A 25,462-nucleotide genomic window follows, 5' to 3' on the forward strand; every position below is an offset into this window, starting at 1 on the left:
CTGTCTTCCTCTGGAGATGTAGCAGCTGGGGATGCGAGGAGAGGAGAGGGATTTTAGAGAGGGAAGAGAGGAGAATACAGGGGGAAGAGAGGAGAAGAGAGAGGGAAGAGAGGAGAGGGATTTTAGAGGGGGAAGAGAGGAGAAGAGAGAGGGAATAGAGGAGAGGAGGGGGAAGAGAGGAGAAGAGAGAGGGAAGAGAGGAGAGGAGAGGAATTTTAGAGGGGGAAGAGAGGAGAGGAGAGGAGAGGGATTTTAGAGGGAGAAGAGAGGAGAAGAGAGGAGAGGAGAGGGATTTTAGAGGGGGAAGAGAGGAGAGAATAGGGATTTTAGAGGGGGAAGAGAGGAGAAGAGAGAGGGAAGAGAGGAGAGGGATTTTGGAGGGGGAAGAGAGGAGAGGAGAAGGGGAAGAGAGGATAAGAGAGAGGGATTTTAGAGGGGGAAGAGAGGATAAGAGAGAGGGATTTTAGAGGGGGAAGAGAGGATAAGAGAGAGGGATTTTAGAGGGGGAAGAGAGGAGAAGAGAAAGGGATTTGAGAGGGGGAAGAGAGGAGACTTGATAGGGGGAAGAGAGGAGAAGAGAGAGGAATGTGAGAGGAGAAGAGTGAGGAATGTGAGATGGGGAAGAGAAGAGAGGGGGAAGAAAGGAGAAGAGAGAGGGATTTGAGAGTAGGTAGAGAGGAGAAGAGAGAGGGATTTGAGAGGGGGAAGAGAGGAGATAAGAGATGGATTTGAGAGGGGGGAAGAAAGGAGAAGAGAGAGGGATTTGAGAGGAGAAGAGAGAGGGATTTGAGAGGGGGAAGAGAGGAGAAGAGAGAGGGATTTGAGAGAGGAGAGGAGGCAGGAGGCTCCCGGCATGGACCGGAATGTAATTGTCTACTTGTGTTGCGTGCTTATGAGTGTGCGTGAGTTAGAGAGCGAGAACTGCTTCTGTCTGATTAACTTTTTAGCATGAGTTACAACGTGTGAGTGTCAAGCTGGAAGAGACAGAGTCTTTGTGATTACTGTGATGTGTTTGTGCATATGTAAGTGGGCACATACGTGTGAAGTGTGTGTGTGTGTGTGTTTGACGGCGAGTCTACGGGGGACTGTTCATGGGTCCACTGGGTCGGCACGGTAACGAAAAATTGTCAGAGCCAGTTTGTACCCTGCTGTTTAGAGTTGTGCTCTGCCTTATAGCAGCCTCAGCACAGCACCACTAACCCACCAGAGGATGCATACACTTAAACAGGGAGGAAATAAAAGTCCTCTTATATCACACAGTCAGCTTGACAGACAGACAGAGAGCAGGGGAAATGGCCTCATTTGATTCTTTGAGCAGTTACCGAGCATCAGAGACTGAGCTGCTCGACACTCACTGTCTGAAGGGCTGGACCCGGAGGAGCAGGGGTCATGACTGAAACGGGGACTGAAACGGTGTCATGACTGAAACGGGGACTGAAACGGTGTGAGGATGAGACGGGGTCATGACTGAAACGGGGACTGAAACGGTGTGAGGATGAGACAGTGTCATGACTGAAAAAGTGTTTGGAACAATCTGAGGACGATATTTCAGTTTGCTGGGCCTGTAAGAGCAGGTGTCATGACAGTGACTGGAGTGATGTGGATATGGTAGTGCATTCTGAAGGACCTGGGAAGCAGGTGTCATGGCTCTATTATATGACATGACACGATACACTCGTGGAAAAAAGGATTCCAAAAGGGTTCTTTGGCTGTCCGCTTACAAGAACCTTTTTGGTTCCAGGTAAAAACCATTTTTGGGTCCAGGTAGAGCCCTTTTGGGTTCCATGTAGAACTCTCTCTGAAAAGGGTTCTATATGGAACCAAAAACAGTTATTCAAAGGGTTCTCTCCTATGGAGAAAACCCCCCAAAAACGTTTAGGTTTTAGATATCACCTTTTTTCTAAGATATGAACATGGCGTTATTGATGCACTGGCCCCTCAAAGATATGGTATGATTCGAATAGTAAATCAACCACATGGAAAGCCACAATAAGTGAATCTAGGATACAACATGATACTCTGAGAAATAGTATGACACAATATGAGGTTCCCCTGACAACCTGGTTATGTGTGTTATCCAGGGTGAGCTGGGACCTGCAGGACCCAGAGGAGAGGACGGACCTGAGGGGCCCAAGGGTCGCTCTGGTCTCCCTGGAGACGCTGGCCCTCTCGGACCCAACGGAGAAAAGGCGAGTCTTTGCTCTTGTGACAAAGTTCACATTCACTGTGAAACCAAGTGTTTAGGATCTGAACACATACCTCAACACGTTTAGGTAACAATTCTTAAACACAGCAAGGCATTCAGAATTTCAATGAGAACACGTCACAGTGTTTAATCCTGCAAGTCACAATACGCTGGATTGTGAAGTGAATAGTAAATTCTATCGGAATATAAGGCAACAATTGGAATATTTTTATCACCTACAACCTGCACTCAGAATGACTGTTATGGTGAAATAGTTACCAAACAATACTTCAACCACTGAAACTGGAACAACCATCTCAGTAATGGGTGCAATAACTCCAACCCCCTTACAGATTGCATTAGTTTAGAAAAATGTATACGATCAATCAGCCAATATGTATGAGGAAACATAGATATTAAAACAACTATTCTAAAAATCAATTTGCAACAAAGCATGCTGGGAAATATGATAATGTTGCCCCTCCCACGTACTCTGAGAGACAATAGGAAAGTAAACACTAGTTTATAAAATCTGAACACTTAGGAGATATACAGTAGGTGTTCTCCTGATTGGAAACTGATAGGAAACAGCTGACTATCATGTTTAATCTTGCATTTTAAACACCTGTGTTTAAGATGAGAAGACTTTTAAAACACTGACTATACACATGTAGGGTATTTTCTATCTATAACCAGTGAAACACTGAAGTTACTTATTTCTATGAATTAAAACAAGGACAATTCGTTTTATAGCTTTAAGACAAAGTAGTTGCGAGATGTTTAATTTTCCTTAGTATAGTGTGTCTCTCTCTACTGTAATTTAGTCATTGGGAATCAGATTAATTTAATAGAATTCCCCAGAGAAACTATCTTAAGAAGTGGAACGTAGAGAGAGACAGTTTTCTCTTCCCACTTCCAGCCCACATCTAGCAGGATGAGGGTGTAAAACAAAACAGAATGGCTTCAGATTGACCTGACCCAGAAAAGGGGGAACAGAAAAGACAGGGAAATAGATGGAGGAGATACACAAGACTTAATTAATACTTAAACCCATGACATTCAAGCAAAGTCACTTTGCGACAACTGTAGATGCACAAAAAGGTGTTTATAAATAAATGGGTTTCATTGATTGATATACTGATGGTGACTTTGTTTTGTGTTCCTCTCTCTCAGGGCAAACTGGGCGTTCCAGGGTTGCCAGGATACCCCGGAAGACAAGGGCCAAAGGTAAGTCCCCTTTTCCTCCCAGAATCCCTTTCTCTGTCTTTATCATAGTGGACACTTCAAGGAGGCACACCTGAAGGACCCCTTGTTTGAACATGGCGTTATCGATGCACTGGCCCTGACTGCCCAGCGGGGCACCGCTCTGACGCAGGCGGGGCGCAGGGAGGTCATGTTTGAACCTCCCGGATCAAAGGGGGCAGGATTTAGCCATGCCTTTTGGTGTCAGACAGACGCCCACTGAACGAGCGCTGCCCAAAATGTGTCACTGCTGCCTACAACAGCACTTTCACTTTACACCACTCAGCGTCTTTGTTGCTCGCCTTTGACGAACATGGGATTTAATCTATTTTGCCTCTCTCTCTCTCTCTCTCTCTCTCTCTCTCTCTCTCTATCCCTCCTTTCTTTTTTTATCAACACAGGGATCTCAGGGATTCCAAGGTTTCCCCGGAGCCAACGGAGAGAAAGGAGCAAGGGTAGGGTCCGAGAAAAGTGCACCTGTCAAATTTTTTGGTGCTTAGTATTAGTATCCTTACGTTTGAAGTTATAGTTGCATGTCTGCTCTACATACCTACAGAACAACTCTGTGGATGTGTGAGCCGGCCCAGTGCATTTCACTTTGAAGTTTTAGCCTGTCCACCGCTTAGAGTTTTGGATCAATACTGAATCAGACCAATGGAGACGGGGTTTATTGTCTCTCTAGTGCGAATTCAAAAGACACAGGAAAAAGATTAAACCAAGGACATAAAGACTGTTGTATTCCTTCTTCATTACCATCCTCACATAAGAGAATTGAAAATCACCACAAAGGTCATTTATCACATTGTACAGTACTCGGAGACGGGTCGTTCGTTTGGTCTGGAGAGTAATGTTTTGTTTTGTGTCCCTCAACGTACGATACAGAAAGCTTTTCATCTTCTGTGGCTAAAACATGAGCCTTTATGAGGCAGAAAGCCTAACTCTTCGACGGAGAGCGATGGTCGTCACATTACCATTAGTTTCATTGCCGTCATTTGTAAATCGAAAACCCACACACAGCCATAATCCTTTTCTTCGTTCATTTGACGTACAGCAAAGAAATACGGCCTCATATTGAAATCGTGGAGATATGTCTTATCATATAGCATTGTTTTGCCGATCTACCTCACTGTTCTCTCGCCCAATAACAGTTTTGAATATGTAAAGCCGTGTATCTAGTTTCATTATGAAAAACTATTTTCAAATTTAAAACGTATATCAACATCTTGGCCTTTATTCGCTCCTTTGAGACAAAGAAGAAGAAAGAGTCTTAGCATAGATAGATGAATACATAATGTTTCAATTTAAGTCATTTAGCAGACACTCTCATCTAGAGGGACCCAGAGCGACAGTTGAATGAGGAATAGGTCTCAATGCTAGTTGAAGTAGCCGTGGTGACAGTGAGAATGGGACCTATTTATGCCACAGGTCTAGTTGATCTGACTGGTTAGATAGGTGAGGGCGGTCTCAAATTCATTACCATGGCGACCTGTGACCTCTGCCCTCTGTATTTGTTATGGTTCCTCACAGGGACTTGCAGGGAAGGCTGGCCCAAGAGGACAGAGAGGACCAACGGTAAGTCTTGGACCTCCACTGGCGATATCCACTGGCGATATACTGTAGGTAACCATGACAACTGTGTGTCCAGGTGACACAGGTTATGGTTTATTACCTTGACCCTCCAATAGGAGGTTAAGTGAATGAAAGGAGGACATCCTCTAATGGTGAAGGATATCTTCAGAGTGTTGTATCTACTTTATTGGTATTCCTCCCTCCTGACGTTCCTCCTCTTTTTCTTTCTCTCCTCCCAGGGACCTCGTGGAGAGAGGGGACCAAGGGGACCAACAGGAAAAGCTGGACCAAAGGTGAGTTAGGGTGTCTTCCAATATGACATGGCTGACGTAATGCCTCACTATCATACAGTGGTATGATCTTGTCTGTCATTGGCTGAGTCCATTCTGACCACTTCCTGTTTCCTCCCTGTCTCCCAGGGTACCTCAGGAAGTGACGGCCCTCCAGGACCTCCCGGTGAGAGGGTATGTACTAGAGCATCCCTCACTCAAATACCTATTCATCTGTATCAATATGATCCATTTCCAATAGTGGTTATTGAGTGGTTATTGATAACTGATTGATTGATAACTGATTGATAACTGATTGATTGACTGTATCGTCTGCTTGTGTGTTTCAGGGTCTTCCAGGGCCTCAGGGGCCAACAGGATTCCCCGGACCAAAGGGCCCACCTGTAAGACCCCCCCCCCCCAAACAAATGACAACACAACACATAGTGTTTTAACGGTGGACTAGTGCATATGTGTGGCTTTACTGAGGTTATCTTCCTGTGTTTTCAGGGCCCCGCCGGGAAAGATGGTCTGCCCGGACACCCTGGACAGAGAGGCGAGACTGTGAGTGAACACGCTGCTGTAGAAGCCCTGTCCCTAGTGTCACAGGCCAGAGTTTCACTTCTCCCGAACCTCACGCGTACAACCTTCTTATACCGCTCTCATTCTCTCTTCTCCTCGCAGGGTTTCCAAGGCAAGACGGGCCCACCTGGACCCCCAGGAGTGGTCGGACCTCAGGTGAGTTCCGCCACAATACTAACACACACATATCCCGCTGGATCATATCTCTCTGTGGTACTGGGAGGGGAAAAACACACCCAATACAATACCTTTCAGTGGCCTGGCCTGGCCTCGGCAACAGGTAGACGTGGCACGGAGCATGTTGGTATCGGAGTAGTAGTTGACTGATGAGCTAATAAGTAGCGCGGCGCGACTCACATCGTGTCAACGCGGTCTGCACTCTGAATTAGTCCCCGGTTAGAGGGAGAGGATGGAAACCGGAAGTGTTCGGCTGAGCTACTAAGATTATTTCTGATGGTGGGCAGGATGTGTAGGGTGTTACAAGAGTGTGATAAGGGTGACTTGCAGGTGTCGTAAGGCAGTCATAGTGAGTTTTAGCTGTGTTTGTTGTCCACCCAGAAGGGATTTTCTCCTATCCTTATCTGGTTAGATAGGTGACTATCTAACCAGGTGTCAGAGTGTTGTTTATCCTCTTAGATATTAGCACTAGGCTGTTCATTCATTATGCATGCTTAGTCAACAACCATTTCCACCAAAGAGCTTCTCTCCTAATGCTAATTGAGAACATTACATGCATTGATGCTATTATTCTGGCAGATGGATGACGCCTTCATGGAGTGACTAGCGAATACTGGGGATTGGCTGCCTCCCACTCTCTCACACTCTGTCACCCTATGCTCATACTGTGCAGACACCCTGCTTCACTTTGTTGTCTTATTCATACAATCGCACTCACTCCTTCTCTCTGTTTCTCTCTCTCTCCTTCTCTCTTTCTCTCTCTTTCTCCATCCACAGGGCCCCACAGGTGAGACTGGTCCAATGGGAGAACGTGGCCACCCCGGACCCCCAGGCCCACCCGGTGAGCAGGGTCTTCCTGGATCTGCTGGCAAAGAGGGAGCTAAGGGTGACCCAGGTCCCGCTGGCCCGGCTGGTAAGGACGGTCCCCCTGGTCTGAGAGGGTTCCCAGGAGAGAGAGGTCTACCCGGACCAGTGGTAAGTAGCACACACCTCACATCATTTCTGTCTTATCTCTATTGGGGATAAATAAGATTCAGATCAACCCCCCCCAAAAAATTTTTTTTTACCTGCGTTAACCTGAGGAGATTCCCACACCAGGATTCTGGGATAGATAGAGGGGGTTCTGCCCGGTGTTAACCTGAGGAGATTCCCACACCAGGATTCTGGGATAGATAGAGGGGGTTCTGCCTGGTGTTAACCAAGGCAGAGGTACATGGTGCTTCCTCTAAAAGTTTGTGTCTCTCTGTCTCTCGACAGGGGGCTCACGGCCTGAAAGGGAATGAAGGCCCCGGCGGCCCGCCTGGACCTGCTGTGAGTACACACATCCACCAACATCCTCTCTTCAACTCTCACTTACTGTACTTCCATCACTCACACTCGCCATCAATATTTCTCTCTCCGTCGTTTATCTCCCTTTCTTTTTTCCCTATTTTTTCTCTCTTTATTTCGTATACACACTTACTGTGGGAATACGGTTGACAGCTGAGCGCATCAGTTGCATTAAGATGCTGCACGTCATGTGTCAGTGATACTCATCGTTTGTTAATTAGTCACGCAGCACAGGCTTCCACCTACTTAGTAGATTTGCGTGACGTTCAGGTTCTACTCTAAACACGTTGCATGTACCTGTCAAAGGCACAAGGCGAGACCCAATTGCAGACACACAGGAGGCAGATGGTTGGAGTCTTACAATGTTTATTAATCCAAAGGGGGTAGGCAAGAGAATGGTCGTGGACAGGCAAAAAGATCAAAACCAGATCAGAGTCCAGGAGGTACAGAGTGGCAGACAGGTCAGGTCAGGCAGGTACAAAGTCCAGAAGCAGGCAAGGGTCAAAACTGGGAGGACTAGCAAAAGGAGAATGCAAAAAGCAGGAGAACGGGAAAAAACGCTGGTTGACTTGGAAACATACAAGACGAACTGGCACAGAGAGACAGGAAACACAGGGATAAATACACTGGGGAAAATAAGCGACACCTGGAGTGAGGTGGAGACAAACACAAGGACAGGTGAAACAGATCAGGGCGTGACAGTACCTGATGTAGACTAGTATGCCCTGAAGTGTAGAGGTATCAAGGTAGTGCCAATGTCATTCAATAAAGGCAGAGCCATGTATTTAGATGGGGAATATAATGTCTAGAATGAGCATTATGTAACATTTACATGACACTACAAAATTCCATGGCAGCCATGTTAGCGCCCCATTACCATCACATGGGGGGGGATATTTAAACAAGGCTATGTAACTAAATGTCTCGAATAAGAACAATGTTTGAAATTCTTAAAGTTGCCCAACTCTGTAAACGTATGGCTCTGGTTTCAGGTAGTACAAGTATCGAGCTGCAGTGACCGTGTCTCTCCCTGTGTTCTAGGGTTCCCCTGGTGAGCGTGGTCCTGCTGGCACAGCCGGACCCACCGGACTCCCCGGACGACCAGGACCTCAAGGACCCCCAGGACCTGCAGGAGAGAAGGGTGGACCGGTAAGACCCAGTTCAGTTCAGCCTGGTTCCTGGCCACGTCGCTAGTTTAAACATAAAGCGTGTTGTTGGGGAAACAAACGTATTTCTCTCAGCTATGGTATCACCCAGGGCTGTCTTAGCCTCCTCGTTTGAATTGATCTGTTGTACAGTGCGGCAGTTGTTCGCGTCAATTCCTTTCTAATTCAATCAATTCAGGAAGTAAACATTTTACTTTCTGAATTGACAGAATTAAAATGGAATGGATCCCAACCCTGCAGTACATTGAGTCTCTCCAGATGAGAATATCTGGTACATGACTGAAATTGAATGGAATGTAATATGCCATACAAATGTGTTATAGGGAGAGAAAGGACCACAAGGCCCCGCTGGTAGAGACGGTATCCAGGGACCGGTGGGTCTGCCTGGCCCCGCTGGACCTCTTGGAGCCCCAGGAGAGGATGGAGACAAGGTGGGCTGGCTCGCTGAGGGAAGAGTAGTGTGTGTGTGTGGGTGGGTGTGGGTGTGCGACTGAATGTATATAAAAGTGATCAAAACACACTCGACGTGATGATTTAGATCAAAGTCAGAACGTGTCTGGGCTTCCATATTCCGACCCTTTCCTTAGTGGTGTTGACAGGCAGTTTTCCCTGGCTTACAGGTCTGTAAGTCTTTAATGCTGACAGAAGGCTGAACCCGTTAAGTCGCTCAATTTTGTATTTTTCAGATGGCAGAGAGATGACCTGCTAGTATTAGTATGCAGACTCACAGACAGGAGGAACAACTCCCCTACACGCTGAGACACACTGAGACACACTGAGACACACTGAGACAGAGAGACAGAGGTAGCGAGATAAACATTTGTGTGAAGATCAGCTGTAATTGAATCTCTTATCCTTGGAGGACTGAGGTATTTGACTTTACGATAGGGAGACACACACACGACACACACACGCGCACACACACACACACACACACACACACACACACACACACACACACACACACACACACACACACACACACACACACACACACACACACACACACAAAGATCTCACTAACATCCACAGTCTCATTACAAGGTCTTTACCACTGGGAACGGAGAGGAGAACTCCACAGCCTTTATTAACAGAAGTAAAGGAGAATATATTTGTATTTTGATTTCAGAAGCAATAACCACGTGACCAGCTATCCTCTGGGTTGGCTGAGGGAAAGTCTGATTCAGTGTTTTCCCATCATTTCAAACACTCAAAGAATGTGAATGCATTTGAATATGCCTAACGGTGTGATGTGCTGGTGTCATTTTCGCTTTTCACTGTTGAAATGCATTGCAAAGAAGGTGTGAATGGGATCCGTGACAGGCTGCTAGTCACTTGTCACAGAGAGAGGATCCGTTCTAGGATCTGACTCTTAGTTATGACAGTGTGTCAGCGAATTATATTTGACGTTGACAAGGACATATCAAAAGCCCTGAGACCTGTCTTATATCCCTGCCAAGTACACAGTCACACACACATCTTAATTTAGATCAGAGGAGGCTGGTGGGAGGAGCTATAGGAGGACAGGCTCATTGTAATGGCTGGAATGGAATGAATGGAACAGAGTCAAAAATGTGGTTTCCAGACGCTTAATGTGTTTGATACCGTTCCATTGATTCCATTCCGGTATTTACAATGAGCCCACCCACCTATAGCGTGTCCCACCAGCCTCCTCTGATTTAGATGAACACACAAACTCAACAGGATGGAAGTGTGTTTACGCAACGGGATTCTGTTGACTGGCGTTGTTGTGTTTGTTTCTATCACCAGGGAGAGATTGGAGAGCCAGGCCAGAAGGGAAGCAAAGGAGACAAAGGTGAACATGGTCCACCTGGTCCTACTGGTCCCCAAGGCCCAGTCGGAGCGCCTGGTCCTGCTGTAAGTATCCAGCTGAACCCTCCCCCAGTTTATTAGATCTGGAGGCGACCATTGTATATATGATGTCACTTCCTGCCACTGTCTTCTGGCCTACAGTATATGCTAACGTTTAGCACCCATGCTCCTTCTCTTTCTCCTATACTGACCCCCTCTCTCGCCCTTGCTCAACCCCCCTGTCTCTCTCTTTATTTCTCTATTTCTCCCTCTCTCCGCTCCTCCTCTCCTTTTCTCTCTCTCTCTCTCTCTCTCTCTCTCTCTCTCTCTCTCTCTCTCTCTCTCTCTCTCTCTCTCTCGGGTGTGTAGGGAGCTGATGGAGAGCCCGGTCCTAGAGGTCAGCAGGGTCTGTTCGGCCAGAAGGGAGATGAAGGAGCCAGAGGATTCAACGGACCTCCAGGCCCAGTGGGACTGCAGGTCAGAACCACCGCCAGAACCAGAGACAGTCTCTGGATGTGTCCCAAATGGCACCCTATTCCCTATTTAGTGAACTGATTTTGGACCACGGCCCATAGGGCTCTGTTGTTGTGATTGTGACTGATGCCATTGTCTTGTCTGATTGCAGGGATTGCCTGGTCCCGGTGGCGAGAAGGGAGAAACCGGAGACGTTGGTCAGATGGTAAGATTTCCTAATATCCTCGTACAATATACCTATAGAGTTGAATGAAATAGAACAGAATACTAATGTACCGATATTGAGTGTAATTGTATGGATTGTACACAATGAATTTAGCAAAGTCAGATGACTATATATATGATCATATTTTATTCCGATGTGGGTGTGATGACTCATCACTCCTTCTCTCCTTCCCTTCTAGGGTCCTCCCGGTCCCCCTGGTCCCAGAGGCCCCTCCGGACCCCCAGGAGCTGATGGCCCTCAGGGACCCCCTGGTGGTATTGGAAACCCTGGTGCTGTTGGAGTGAAGGTAAGGTCCCCCTGTTAATACACTTCACCTCAATGTACAACCCTTTCATAGTAGGCTTAAAGAGCGATTGCGCTTAGAAAGCAACTTTAAAAACGACCTATGTGGCATCGATATGAGTCAGAAACTTTTATTCTAGTTTCAAAATGTACTACAAAGCGTGAATATGATCATTTTGGTCATACAGTCAGTCTCATCCAAAATGGAGATTTGCGAGATTATATGAAGAAGAAAAAATATTTCACACAATGAAGGGTACCGTAACAGTTTTCCATGGGTTGGTTTTATTTTAATCCTGCCCACATGCACACAGCTGGGAACACCCAAGTAATCAGAGGGCACCTGCACGTGACCTGATCATAATGCCCATGGTCAATTCGATTTGACGTTAGATATTCCTATGGGACTAGTTAGGCACCATCACCAATCAGGTCAATAGCTCCGAATTTAAATTACTTAAAAACCACAAACCAACTATAAATTGTAGAAATGCTTTTACAAATATTGAAAGCATTTAATGAGACACTTAACAGATGTGTAACATTAAAATATTGTCCCATTTACAATTCTTAATTTATTGACAGTCCCTAACTATCCCCGGAGCTAGGCCATTCAAAGTCAGACCAACTTTGCCATGTTCGCACACCAGCCGGCTGAAGCTAATTGGCAAAATAATTTGGATAACGCTTACAAACCTGCTAACACAGACAAGAGACACCCAAATAAAACCACACCCCGAAACCAACTCACGTTTGAATTCAGTCATTGCCGCTAGCATTTATTAATGAACCAAATCTAAGAGCCAAATCTAAAATGATGCCAAATCAGGAAGTGCAGCTTCCTACCACTTGGCTTAGACCTCTTGGCCCCTTTGGGAGCATAGGGCATTCACCATGGCTCTTTGAGATATACATACATAACAGAGGACTCGGACAGTATTGGGATGCGTAGTTGTTACGTATCTTTTCCTGCAGAGAAAATGCCCATGGATTACATCAGTCCAGAGTGGATGGCAAGATCTACTTACCATGTTGCTGAACTCAAGAGACAAAACGTGTCTCATCTATCCGTGTGTAACTTTGGTTTAAAGTATCAACAGGACACAGATATGCTGACTGTGCAAGAGATCCAACAATTGTCAGTTTGAGTTTCAGTACATCCTATATTGTAATTCAGATCACCACTCATTCATCTTTGCAAAGCTTCCGTCATCATTAATAGTTGATGCTGCTGTTTTAAAGCACTTTATTTTATGGGAAAGGCTCATTTTCATTCTCAAGTGAAAGCGAGCAACAAACACGCGCACACACACACACACACAGAATCTTGCACAGCTAACCTAGTGGGACACACATTTCAGTCCCATTCAAAATCCAATTTTTCCTAACCCATACCCTTAACCTTAACCCAAAAACCTAACCTTAACCCAAGCTCCTAATCCTAAAACTAACCGTAGCTCCTAACCCTTAACATAATTCTAACACACACAAACACACACACACACACACGCCCACACACACACACACACACACACACACACACACACACACACACACACACACACACACACACACACACACACAGCTTAATGGTAGTCATCCTCAGCAGTATTATCGCTGGAGAGAGTAGAAGTGTGAATAAATTCTCCAAGCTACTGTACCTAAGACTGTGCTGTGCTGCTGAGTGCATTATTAAAAACACCTCGTCGAAAATAAGCCTTGGCGTTTGGCTCGCCTTCGGGGAGGGGGGGGGGGTTTACCGTCTGGTCTGCAAGCTCTCTGCACTACGACAGTGGTGTGAATTGTTTTTTTCTGGTCCAGTCGACGGGATGACCTTCCCCCTGGGAGCACACATCCACCCCTTCCTCAAACAAAACCTTAGCTCACCGCAATCGCAATCCTTTCTCTGGCTGATCTGATCTGCACTGTTCTGGCAGCTTTTATAGCAGGGGTTAGGCCTGCTAACAGCAGCTTTGGTGTGTTACGGATCATAGTGGTTGTCTTTTAGTCTTCTTTTCTCTCTATCTATCCCTCTATATCCCCCCCATCTCTCTCTCTCACACTATGGGGAATAAGGTGCCATTTTGGATAGAACCCCTATGTGGAGTCAGGCTTCCCAGAGAGCCAGATACACAGGGCTGTATAAAATCTTTAGAAATAGCTTAGGAGAGAATCTCTCATGCCTTTAAACAGGTCTCTCCATCTGCTCTCTCTGCTGCCTGGGAGTGGATATCCTGACAGAAACAAGAACTCTTTGGGAAAGAGGCGAGATGCTTATTTATTTAGACTACGAATGGGTGGATATGACCATACAGAGCTAGGTCTGTGGAGGAGGGAGAATAGGTATATTGTTGTACACTAGGCACAGCTTGGCTTGGCTCTTTGACGTTTGATCCAAACAGACCAAGACAGGCACTTTGCTCTGTCTCTGGTTTCCCCATCCCGCAGACCAGGGTTACGTAAACATTGTCTCTAGGAACACGTGTGCTGGCAACGTTTATATCCCGATGGGGACTGTGACGACGGGGCTTTATGTGACATTGAATAATGATAGGGCCTGAAGCCTGGGCCTTTTACCCAATAAGACAGGCAGGGAGGGAGGGAGAGGGAGGGAGGGAGAGTTGAGGATGTATGGAGACCAGGGAGGACCCAAAGTTCGCCCGCTCCTGGCCCAGCTCTGACTGGCTGTGATGGATTTCTGTCCCCAATTGGGGACCAAGGACGTCAGTAAATATGACTCTTTTTTTTTGTCGTTTTGGTTCACTGAACTGAATTGTTTTTATTTTCTTGTGTTCTCTCTCTCTCTCTCTCTCTCTCTCTCTCTCTCTCTCTCTCTGTCTCTCTCTCTCTCTGTCTCTCTCTTTCCATCTCTCAGGGTGATTCAGGTGAAAGCGGAGAGCCTGGTCTTCAGGGAGAACTTGGCGGACCTGTAAGAGAACCCGAAAGAACCTGCACACTTCCATCATCATTCAACAGAACGACACTCTCACCGCAGCACTACACGACAGCACCGCACTACACTACAACTGCCTCTCCACAGAAGAGAAAGAATTACACTGCTGCATACGCAATAATGGCCTGATTCATTCATGTATTACAACAGATAAAATGAGACTATTCCTCTGCTACTGAAACAATTACACAATTCGATACACAGTTCTGAAATGACAACTTCACCAATAGCGTAACCTTAGCTGAATCAATTCAATTTGAATTAAAACCATTATGAAAAGAAAGCCTGCCAACCACATGGAGTGTGATAAGCACACCCCTACTGTGCATTGACATAAACACATTATTGACACACTAACACTGGTGACACGACACGCTAGTAAAAAAAACTGTTAACACACTGTTGACACACTGCCCCACCTGTCACAGGGCCCAAGGGGAGAGCGAGGAGAGAAGGGAGAGGGCGGTCCTGCTGGCTCTGCTGGACCCCCCGGCCCTAAAGGTCCCCCTGGAGACGACGGTCCTAAAGGAAGTCCTGTAAGTCCTGGTTACACGTCTCTGTAGAGTCGCATGTTACCCGTATTGCAGTTGAGTCCCGTTACTGCCATGCGAATGTATTCCCCCAATGGGTGTTATGGGTTTGTGATGAGTTGTCAGTGGGAGGCAAGGTAAGAGGGATTCCCTTTATGTGTTAATAAATTAGCCCTAGAGTCACTCTGGATACTGAGCATTTTGTCTGATTTCATTTCCAGGGTCCAAGTGGTTTCCCTGGTGATCCTGGTCCCCCTGGCGAGATCGGACAGGCTGTAAGTCACTGAAATGTTACAATGACATTGTTTTGACCCCCAGTTCCCGTAACGCTTTGGTACCAATTGAAATGTTAAAAAAAATCCCAAACTGTGCTCTATCCGTCCAACGTTACGCAACTTTTACAACGTCTCTTTTTCTCCTCCTCCCAGGGTTTAGACGGTCCTCCTGGTGACAAGGGAGACGACGGAGAGGCTGGTCAACCTGTGAGTCTCGCCTAGCGCATTACTACACCCGTCCTAACGACAAAACAGGCATTAACAAACTCGAACGTGTCTCATATCTGATGGGAACTGCAGTAAACATGCTGGACGCTACAAGAGTTTTTAGCACCGCGTCGCTCATTCCTCCAGTGACTTTTTTTGCTCTCATCCCCAATTGTGAACCTTTTCTTTTCTCACCTCCTAGGGTTCCCCTGGACCCACCGGAGAGTCTGGTCCTTCTGGCCCACCAGGAAAGAGAGGCCCCCATGGAACAGTTGGACCCGAGGGCAGGCAAGGAGAGAAGGGAGCCAAGGGAGAGTCTGGTCTGGAGGGCCCACAGGGAAAGACAGGCCCAGTTGGTCCTCAGGGAGCACCTGGCAAGCAAGGTTCGGAAGGTCTCAGAGGTATCCCTGGCCCAGTCGTGAGTACAGCATTATTTCATATTTTTACTTCTTTGCGTCATAGCCATTACAGTTACTAGGGGCAGCAACTGTGGATGTCCACAACACACATAGATTAGCATAGTGACTGATCTACAAAAGCTATTGCTAAAAAAAAGCACACGCTATAGGCATGAGGTCATAATACCAATATTGTATGTGAAGATCAGTGGGTTAAAGCATTGACTCTCTGAATGTTTGCAGGGGGAACAAGGTCTTCCGGGTTCTTCAGGCCCTGACGGACCCCCTGGACCTATGGTGAGGACAGCCTAACCTTTCACCCTTGACCCTGGGTTGTTTGATGTCACAGGATTCACAGTACCTTGTCTTATTGGGCCAAGCATGTAATTTTATCTGTCCTCCGTCTCTACTCTTCTTCCTTCCTTCCGTCCCTCTCTACCCCTCTCCCATTATATTTCCATCTCTCTCTCTCTCTCTCTACTCCTCTCTCCCTCGCAGGGTCCTCCAGGATTACCCGGTTTGAAGGGAGACTCTGGTATTAAGGGTGAAAAGGTGAGCCCCCTCTTTCAACACATTATTGACCACATGTTGTACACTGTGCATATTACAGTGAAATATTGACGTCAATACCTGTTGCATGCATGGCTGAATATCACATATGGGATTGATCTTCCACTGCTAATGAGGTTGATGTCTAATAGCCCACAGGGATACAAGTGAAACGTGTCGATCGACATGCCGTATAATGCATACCTTACACATTCACGTTAATGATGACTGACTGCTCTGTGTTCAAACCTATCGATTGATTTATCTGGTATCAGCTCCAGAGCAGTGAGTCATCACACTAATGATATAAGGTTGGCAGAGAGACAGACGTGAGTAATTCAATGTTTGATTGATTATTGAAGTACGTTTGTTGATCCGTATGTGTCTGACACCCTCCTCAGGGCCATCCTGGTCTTATCGGTTTGATCGGGCCCCCAGGGGAGCAGGGAGAAAAGGGTGACAGAGGTCTGCCAGGCCCCCAGGGAACATCAGGACCCAAAGGAGACAATGTGAGAACACCCCCAACTGAAATAACATGTAATATTAGAACAAGAAGGATACTCACATACAAAACGTTATAGCAAAGCTCCAACTCAGCCTGACGTTAGTTAACCTAATAGTTACATGTTTTAGTTTGGTCAGGCATATAGTGGATCATATCAAGTCATTAAACAGCACCGTAAAATGTTTGATCACAAAATAATGACAATAAGGATACTTTCTTTTTTTTCACCCTTTCTCCTTCCTCTCTTTCCTCCCTCTCTCTCCAGGGTATTGCTGGCCCCTCAGGTCCTCTTGGTCCCCTGGGACCCCCAGGATTACCTGGTCCACCTGGACCTAAAGGAGCTAAGGGATCATCGGTAAGTGTCCCCGACCAACCACCATGTCCCTCTCTAAACCATGTCACACTGTCCCCTCTTAGCCATGTCCTACTATACATAGAGGCTGTGTGTGTGACACTGTGTTGTGCTCTGTCTTCCTCAGGGTCAAACTGGTCCCAAGGGAGAGACTGGTGTTCCTGGACAACCAGGGCCTCCTGTAAGTTGTCGCCACGATTGTGTGACGTCATTACATATTGTTGTTTTATAGTTCCATATGTTGTATGTGTTACTTTATGGAAACTATATGCACAATTATTCATTGAGTAAACGGAACTTTGCTATATGACGGTTTAGAATAGAATACAATAGTATGCTCCCACTTAAAACGACTCTCTTCTTCCACTCTTGTCACCTCCTTCCCTCCTCCTCTCCCCCTCTCTCTCCTTCTCCACCTCCACAGGGTCCTCCCGGTGATGTCATCCACCCGCTGCCCATGCAGTCGAATCCCAAGAGGAGCCGCAGGAACATCGACGCCAGCCAGATGATGGACGAGGCCAACGCCGATGCCAACTACAAGGACTACGACGACGGCATGGAGGAGATCTTCGGATCCCTCAACTCCCTCAAGCTGGAGATCGAGCAGATGAAGCACCCGCTGGGAACGCAGAGCAACCCTGCCCGCACCTGCAAGGACCTGCAACTCTGCCACCCCGACTTCCCCGATGGTGGGCATGGAAAATCTGAAATTCCAAATCTGACGTGCTCTGATTGTGTTCTGTTATTACATGACGTTGATAAGTCTTTGGGTGATATAGCCCAGGAGTAATCCGACTTTGTATGAAAAAGACGCCCAGAGCACGTTGTCGAGCATCTGTCTTAGACAAGTGTGTAGGATGTCAATGCCAAGGGTCAAGTGTCATTACAGTGGACGTAAGTGGGATAGAGAAATAGGATTAGCCATCAAGAATTTCTTTGATGATATTTCCTGTCGTCGCAGTGTAAGTGGGCTAAAGAGTATGCCCTCTCTTGAAGGCTAAATCATGCTCATTTAAACATTGAATGACCTCTGATGAAAACGTTTCTAATTGTTAAGGTTCCGTCCTTTCCCCCCTCTCCTTCCCTCTTCGCCTTTTTCTCCCTCCCCCCTCCCACTCCATATTTTTGGTCGTTTTCAGGTGAATACTGGATCGACCCCAACCAGGGTTGCTCGAGGGACTCGTTCAAGGTCCACTGTAATTTCACAGCAGGAGGAGAGAGCTGCATCTACCCTGACAAGAAGTCTGAAGGGGTAAGTCATGGTGCTTTTATATACAGAACTGGTCAAATGGTCACATTTTGAGAGCCAGTGATAGAAATTCAATGGGAGAACATGCTTAAAATGAATGCTTACACATTTTAAAGGTTTTAGTTGATATAATGAGGGAAATACACATTCTTAAAAGCAGGCATGATGGCCTCCTGAGTGGTGCAGTGCTAGCTGTGTCACTAGAGATCCTGGTTCAAGTCCAGACACTGTCGCAGCCGACCGCGACTGGGAGACCCACGGGGCAGCGCACAATTGGCCCAGTGTGGTCCGGGTTAGGGGAGGGTTTAGCCGGCAGGGATGTTCTTGTCCCATCGCGCACTAGCGACTCCTGTGGCGGGCCGGGCGCAGTGCTCGTTGACACGGTCGCCAGGTGTACAGTGTTTCCTCTGACACATTGGTGCGGCTGGTTTCCGGGTTAAGTGGGCATTGTGTCAAGAAGCAGTGCGCCTTGGCTGGGTTGGGTTTCGGAGGACGCACGGCTCTTGACCTTTCGCCTCTCCCGAGTCCGTACGGGAGTTGCAGCGATGAGACAAGACTGTAACTACCAATTAGATACCACGAAATTGGGGAGAAAAAGGGGTAAAAAAAAAATTACAAATAAAAGCTGGCATGATGATATTTCTGGTTGATTGAAATAGTGTGTTTAATTTGTGTTGTATCTACAATGTAGATGTGTATGATGTGTATGATGTGTATGATGTGTATGATGTGTATGATGTGTATGATGTGTATGATGTGGATAAGTGAATGTAATTGTTCTTCTTCCCAGAGCCCAGGCAAACTACCTTGCATATAAATCATATATACCTCTCTTTTGACAGTACTGCATAATCACATAACACCTCCTCCTGTGCCTACACACATCATGTTTCATCATTACCTTACTGGCATGGGTGTAATATCAAGAGGATCCTCCAAGCCCCTAAGGGGCAGTCACTCCCATGTAAGATGCTTGGTGTTGCACACTGCTGACGTCATGAGTTCAATGAATATATTTGGGGCAGTCACTCACTGTCAACGGAGAGTAAACTATTCACACACATGCACGCACCATCAGACACCGGTGTATAAACACATCCGTTTTGCCATGCCATCCTCTAGTTAAGTGTCAGTAGCTTAGTGTTGTGCCTGGCCCAGACGCTTGTAATAGGTTAAGGCAGGTTACAGGCACCCAGAGAGGATTCTGCTGGATGATTATGCATGGAGAACAGGAGAGGAGATGAGAGACGAGGAGGAGAGGAGAAGTAAAACACAGGAAAGTTTGTCAGTGACAGGTCAGGGAGATCTGTAATGGCTTTCTGCTACAGGACATGTTAACGATTTGCTGGCACGCTGAGGCACAGAGGAGCAGGAGTTTGCATAAGTTCAGAATAATGAACATGCCTTTTTATAGCCAGGGAGAGCGATGGGCTAGTGGGATGGTTTCGTTGGTGTAGAGTGGAGAGAGAGAGAGGACATATGAGCAGAGGCCCTGACATTGACATACACACATGTGGGCACCTGCGCATGCACACACACACACACACACATACACACCCTCTCTCTCTCCTTCCCTGCTAGCCTGAGACACTATATCCCTAGATAGATAGATAGATAGATAGATAGATAGATAGATAGATAGATAGATAGATAGATAGATAGATAGATAGATAGATAGATAGATAGATAGATAGATAGATAGATAGATAGATAGATAGATAGATAGATAGATAGATAGATAGATAGATAAAAAAAAGATAGAAAAAAGATAAAATAGATAGAAAAAGAGGGGGAAAAAAGAGTCAAGCTCAAATCAAAGTTAAACTTTTTTGTTTTTTTTGCGTGAACAAGCGTGGACAAGCTGGAATTTGAATGCACTATAGTGAATAAGAGAAAATGCAGTTCAAATTTGAAAGCAAGTCTATTTTCCTTGCGTCTATGCGAAGCAATGCTGGGAAAGTGAGCGGATAAATAGCCAGAAAATAAACTTTGTGAATTGTTATGTCTGGAATTGTGCCACACATATATATATATGTATATATATATATATATATATATATATATATATATATATATATATATATATATATATACTCAGCAAAAAAGTAACGCCCCTTTTTCAGGACCCTGTCATTCAAAGATAATTCGTAAAATTCCAAATAACTTCACAGATCTTCATTGTAAAGGGTTTAAACACTGTTTCCCATAAACAATTAATGAACATGCACCTGTGGAACGGTGACACTAACAGCTTACAGACGGTAGGCAATTAAGGTCACAGTTATGAAAACGTAGGACACTAAAGAGGCCTTTCTACTGACTCTGAACAACACCAAAAGAAAGATGATCCCTGCTCATCTGCGTGAACGTGCCTTAGGCATGCTGCAAGGAGGCATGAGGACTGCAGATGTGGACAGGGCATAAATTGCAATGTCCGTACTGTGAGACGCCTAAGACCGCACTACAGGGAGACATGATGGACAGCTGATCATCCTCGCAGTGGTAGACCAAGTGCAACAACACATGCACAGGATCGATATTCACGGTATTGTCTCACCAGGGGTGATGGTCGGATTCGCGTTTATCGTCGAAGGAATGAGCGTTACACCGAGGCCTGTACACTGGTGAGGGATCTATTTGGAGGTGGAGGGTCCGTCATGGTCTTTGTGTCACATCAACATCGGACTGAGCTTGTTGTCATTGCAGGCAATCTCAACGCTGTGCGTTACAGGGAAGACATCCTCCTCCCTCATGTGGTACCCTTCCTGCAGGCGCATCCTGACATGACCCTCCAGCATGACAATGCCACCAGCCATACTGCTCGTTCTGTGACTGATTTCCTGCAAGACAGGAATGTCAGTGTTCTGCCATGGCCATCGAAGAGCCCGGATCTCAATCCCATTGAGCACGTCTGGGACCTGTTGGATCGGAGGGTGAGGGCTAGCGCCATTCCCCCCAGAAATGTCTGGGAACTTGCAGGTGCCTTGGTGGAAGAGTGGGGTAAACATCTCACAGCAAGAACTGGCAAATCTGGTGCAGTCCATGAGGAGGAGATGCACAACAGTACTTAATGCAGCTGGTGGCCACACCAGATACGGACTATTACTCTTGTTCAGGGACACATTATTCAATTTATGTTAGTCACATGTCTGTGGAACTTGTTCAGTTTATGTCTCAGTTGTTGAATCTTTTTATGTTCATACAAATATTTACACATGTTAAGTTTGCTGAAAATAAACACACTTGACAGTGAGAGGACGTTACTTTTTTTGCTGAGTTTAAATATATATATATATATATATATAGTTAAAAAGTGCCTATTTAGTGTTGATAAGTTTAACTGCCAGTGCCAATAATAGGCCTACGTATTTGAAAACAATAACATTATCCCTACCTTTGTTGATTTAGAGCACAGGCATATAGCCTAGGCATGCTACGTCTGGGGAACTCCACGAACTCCGTTCAAGAGAGAATGCTGTTGTGTAGAAAGAACGAGACTAGCTGAATTCTTTATAAACTGCTAGGGTGTATTAGCTACGACTCCCCTCACATTCGTGAGCCAACATAACAGGAGGCAGGTACGGTGGCTCCCGTAGGACATATGAGGTGAGTCAAAAGGAACAGAACAATGATTCACAAGGTCTACATAGCGAAGATAACAAATACAACTGTTTATTATGGAATATCATGACAATTAAGTTGGCATACGCTATGCAGTGTATGTGAATTCAAGCTCTACTCTCGCAAGCAAATTGTGACACCATTGACGGTTTCCGTTTTAGAAGTAGAGGGTATCAGTTCTCTCCCCCAGTGTGCCCCCCTCTGGTGCCCGCGCCGAACTGAAGGTGCCTTTCAAAACAGCATGGTGTGTGTTTAATGTATGCTGTCTCCCAGCGTTAATTGATCTCCAGCTGAACATTCATGAACACATTAAGGCGTTGATGACAAGCCTTGTATAAACCCTGCATCAGACTCATCTAGCTCATTACTGAGCTAGTCATAATATTCAAATGATTGTTGTTTGAATAAGTCCATCACACTGGAGTACTACTGGTCATTTAGTCTGATACAGATCTTAATGGGGAAAAAACAAAGATAATTATTGGTGGTTATAAAGAACCAAAAGCTGAACAGAATTTGTTTAAATAAATAATTATACAGCTTTTAAATTGAAAGGTGACTTATTGGTGGCTCTACAGTGAAAGCTTAACTGGCTTTAAATGAAAACCATAAAAACAAGCCACATACTTGTCTCATCATAAACAGCAGAAGCTTAAACCGTAAAGTATAGTCACTCCTGTATGGTTGTAGAGCAAAACACTTAGCAGAAGGGAAAATGGGGCATCTGTAAGGCTTTCCCTTGGAGGCGAACGGCTGCATCCGAAATGGCACCTTTATTGCCTTGATAGTGCACTACCCTGGTAATGCACTACCCTGGTAATGCACTATAAAGGGAATAGGGTGTCATTTGAGATGCAGCCAATGTCTCCTAACTAATCACTGTGTACTCATTAATATATTATCAGTAATTAGCTGCCAGACAATGTTTATACAAAATGCCATAATGGCTTACTAAGCCTAAGGTCTTTTACACTGTTCCGGGCTGTTCTGTGTCACCCGATACTTCTGCAGGTCTGGCAGACACTACGGAGAGCCAAGGAAATGCTGGGGGGGGGTGAATGAGGGATGAAGCAATTCTTTTTTTCAGGAGGCTGTTCTTACTGTTTTTCTTTCTTTAACCTTCATTTTTTCTCCTCCTCCTCCTCTTCCCCCCTGTTTCGCTCCCTCCGTACCCCAGACTAGGCTCACATCCTGGGTAAAGGAGATCCCTGGCTCCTGGTTCAGTGAATTCAAACGTGGTAAACTGGTAAGCCCCCCTGATGCCCCCCTTCCCCCCGTCCCCTTCCCTTTTTCCTGAACAGCTCATCTCATATTTTACAGAGCAAAATGGCAAAATGGCCCAAAGACGCCCCAGGCTCTTGGTATAGTCGCTACAAGCGAGGTTCCATGGTAAGTGGCACGCCCGCAGGTCTCTGGAGGCCCAGCAAGAGTGACTCCTTGCTGGGTCTCTGAGGGCCTAAGGGCCCTGCATGGTTCTAGGTTCTGGTACTGGTCAGTACTGGTTCTGCATGGATCCTGTACTGGTTGGTACTCGTCTCTGACTGGCACTCTGGCTTGTGGTTGTGGCGACACTGCTCTGCATGGTTCAGCATGATCAAGCTCAGCTCACCTTCAGTAAGACACAGCTGTAGGTGAAGGCTCCTCCCAGAATAGAGGGAGACAGAGTTGGTGGAGCAGACACACACACACACAGACATTCTTTACCATGGCAACTGGTAGAAACGTCAATAGAAACATCAATAGAAAAAGGTAAGTGTTGTACAAAAAGTCATTGACTGTTGCCATGGAAAGGTATGACTGTAAATGCATCCACTCAACCTGACTACCTCTGAAGTTGGAGAGCGTCACCTAGAAGTGACTGAGTGCCTTGACAATCTCCCAGTTAGACACACATTTTACATTTAAACACAGTATCAACAACTATTCCTATTGACCTCTGCATTTCCAGTTGACTCAGATGCATACTGTATAAATACATACCTATTCATAAATGGGTATGCATCTATAGTGAAAGCTACTCACAGGAGAGTGATTAGAAACCATTTTGTTCCTGCTACACTCATTTCACACACTCACTTCCTCATTCACTCTCACATCAGGATTACGGTAGGCAACAACACAGATTCAATGTGAACAGGTGAACAAAGGTCAGTCACTCAGTCACTCTCCCAGGGGCTTTTGGGTACTCTGCCACTTTTGACTTGCGGCTGTGGTGAAGAGGTAATGTTTCCATGGCGATGTAGCGCAGGTTCTACACGCTGATTCTGCGGGGCGGGGGGGGGGGGAGACAGACAGGAGCATGGGAGGACCTACCGAGATCCTCTCTGAGTACTTGGACACTCACAAAGGTGAGGGGTACTACTCCCTTTTTGAGCCACTGATGAACAGACACTCATACTAGACATAATGGACATAGTTATCATCCTATTCATATTTCCAAACTCCCTATATGGCCACCTTGTGAGTACTTGAAAATATATATAAACGCAACATGCATCAATTTCAAAGATTTTACTGAGTTACAGTTCATATAAGGAAATTAGTCATTTGAAATAAATAAATGAGGCCCTAATCTCTGGATTTCACATGCCTGGGCAGGGGCGGAGCCATGGGTGGGCCTACGCCCTTCACCCACTGGAGAGCCAGGCCTAGCCAATCAGAATTAGTTTTCCCCCACAAAAAGGCTTCATTACAGACAGAAATACTCCTCAGTTTCATCAGCTGTCCGGTCTCAGATGATCCTGCAGGTGAAGAAGCCAGCACAAGTTGCACCTGTGTAAATTGACCTTTATTTAACTAGGCGAGCCAATTAAGAACAAATTCTTATTTACAAAGAGCCTACCCTGGCCAGACCTGGATGACACTGGGCCAATTGTGCGCCACCCTATGGGACTCCCAATCACAGCCGGTGTTGATACAGTCTGGAATTGAACCAGGGTCTGTAGTCACATCTCCTAGTACTGAGATGCAGTGCCTTAAACCGCTGTGCCACTCGGGAGCCCACCCAGTGATCATGCTGTTTATTCAGCTTCTTGATATACCACCCCTGTCAAGTGGATGGATTATCTTGCCAAAGGAGAAATGATCCCTAAAAGGGATGGAAACAAATTTGTACACAAAATGTGAGAGAAATAAGTGTTTTGTTCATATGGAACATTTCTGAGATTGTTTATTTCAGCTCATGAAACATGGGACCAACACTTTACATGTTGCGTTTATATTTTTGTTCAGTATACAACATGTACATAGGATTTGATTACTTCCTTCTCATGGTCATTTGTAATGTCTATTGTTGTCCAGTTTGTATTTGTGTGTGTGTGTGCGTGTGAGAATATCTATACACACACACACAAAACACACACATCAGTGGCTCCCTGCTCCTACTGCATGGCATGGGCGTTGCGTGCGCTTGGCTCTTAGTCTCAGTCAGTCCTGTTTGTCTGAAAGAAGAAGAGAACCCTGTGGAACTGATGGTGGAACACTGCTGGTTGGTATGGAAACAGATCTCCA

At 45.9% G+C, this 25,462-nt stretch overlaps 1 protein-coding gene across 3 annotated transcripts in view; it reads left to right on the forward strand.

The window, feature by feature from the left end:
* The window catches only part of LOC112230892 (collagen alpha-1(V) chain), a 127,192-nt gene that overhangs the window by 97,332 nt on the left and 4,398 nt on the right, over positions 1 to 25,462 (forward strand). Inside the window, exons 29-59 of one of the 3 annotated variants that reach the window (XM_042311160.1) lie at positions 2,082 to 2,189; positions 3,359 to 3,412; positions 3,829 to 3,882; positions 4,955 to 4,999; positions 5,236 to 5,289; positions 5,416 to 5,460; positions 5,616 to 5,669; positions 5,776 to 5,829; positions 5,950 to 6,003; positions 6,802 to 6,999; positions 7,282 to 7,335; positions 8,395 to 8,502; positions 8,843 to 8,950; positions 10,290 to 10,397; positions 10,701 to 10,808; positions 10,957 to 11,010; positions 11,210 to 11,317; positions 14,189 to 14,242; positions 14,695 to 14,802; positions 15,018 to 15,071; positions 15,225 to 15,278; positions 15,481 to 15,696; positions 15,920 to 15,973; positions 16,175 to 16,228; positions 16,627 to 16,734; positions 16,996 to 17,085; positions 17,210 to 17,263; positions 17,507 to 17,771; positions 18,222 to 18,334; positions 23,130 to 23,198; positions 23,273 to 23,341. In XM_042311160.1, the coding sequence (XP_042167094.1) occupies positions 2,082 to 2,189; positions 3,359 to 3,412; positions 3,829 to 3,882; positions 4,955 to 4,999; positions 5,236 to 5,289; positions 5,416 to 5,460; positions 5,616 to 5,669; positions 5,776 to 5,829; positions 5,950 to 6,003; positions 6,802 to 6,999; positions 7,282 to 7,335; positions 8,395 to 8,502; positions 8,843 to 8,950; positions 10,290 to 10,397; positions 10,701 to 10,808; positions 10,957 to 11,010; positions 11,210 to 11,317; positions 14,189 to 14,242; positions 14,695 to 14,802; positions 15,018 to 15,071; positions 15,225 to 15,278; positions 15,481 to 15,696; positions 15,920 to 15,973; positions 16,175 to 16,228; positions 16,627 to 16,734; positions 16,996 to 17,085; positions 17,210 to 17,263; positions 17,507 to 17,771; positions 18,222 to 18,334; positions 23,130 to 23,198; positions 23,273 to 23,341 (2,730 nt within the window). The remainder of the gene's footprint in view (positions 1 to 2,081; positions 2,190 to 3,358; positions 3,413 to 3,828; positions 3,883 to 4,954; positions 5,000 to 5,235; positions 5,290 to 5,415; positions 5,461 to 5,615; positions 5,670 to 5,775; positions 5,830 to 5,949; positions 6,004 to 6,801; positions 7,000 to 7,281; positions 7,336 to 8,394; positions 8,503 to 8,842; positions 8,951 to 10,289; positions 10,398 to 10,700; positions 10,809 to 10,956; positions 11,011 to 11,209; positions 11,318 to 14,188; positions 14,243 to 14,694; positions 14,803 to 15,017; positions 15,072 to 15,224; positions 15,279 to 15,480; positions 15,697 to 15,919; positions 15,974 to 16,174; positions 16,229 to 16,626; positions 16,735 to 16,995; positions 17,086 to 17,209; positions 17,264 to 17,506; positions 17,772 to 18,221; positions 18,335 to 23,129; positions 23,199 to 23,272; positions 23,342 to 25,462) is intronic. The other 2 variants (XM_042311161.1, XM_042311162.1) reach the window with 2 other exon arrangements.

The sequence above is a fragment of the Oncorhynchus tshawytscha genome, linkage group LG33 (assembly GCF_018296145.1).
Source record: "Oncorhynchus tshawytscha isolate Ot180627B linkage group LG33, Otsh_v2.0, whole genome shotgun sequence".
In the NCBI taxonomy this organism is placed as follows: Eukaryota; Metazoa; Chordata; class Actinopteri; order Salmoniformes; family Salmonidae; genus Oncorhynchus; species Oncorhynchus tshawytscha.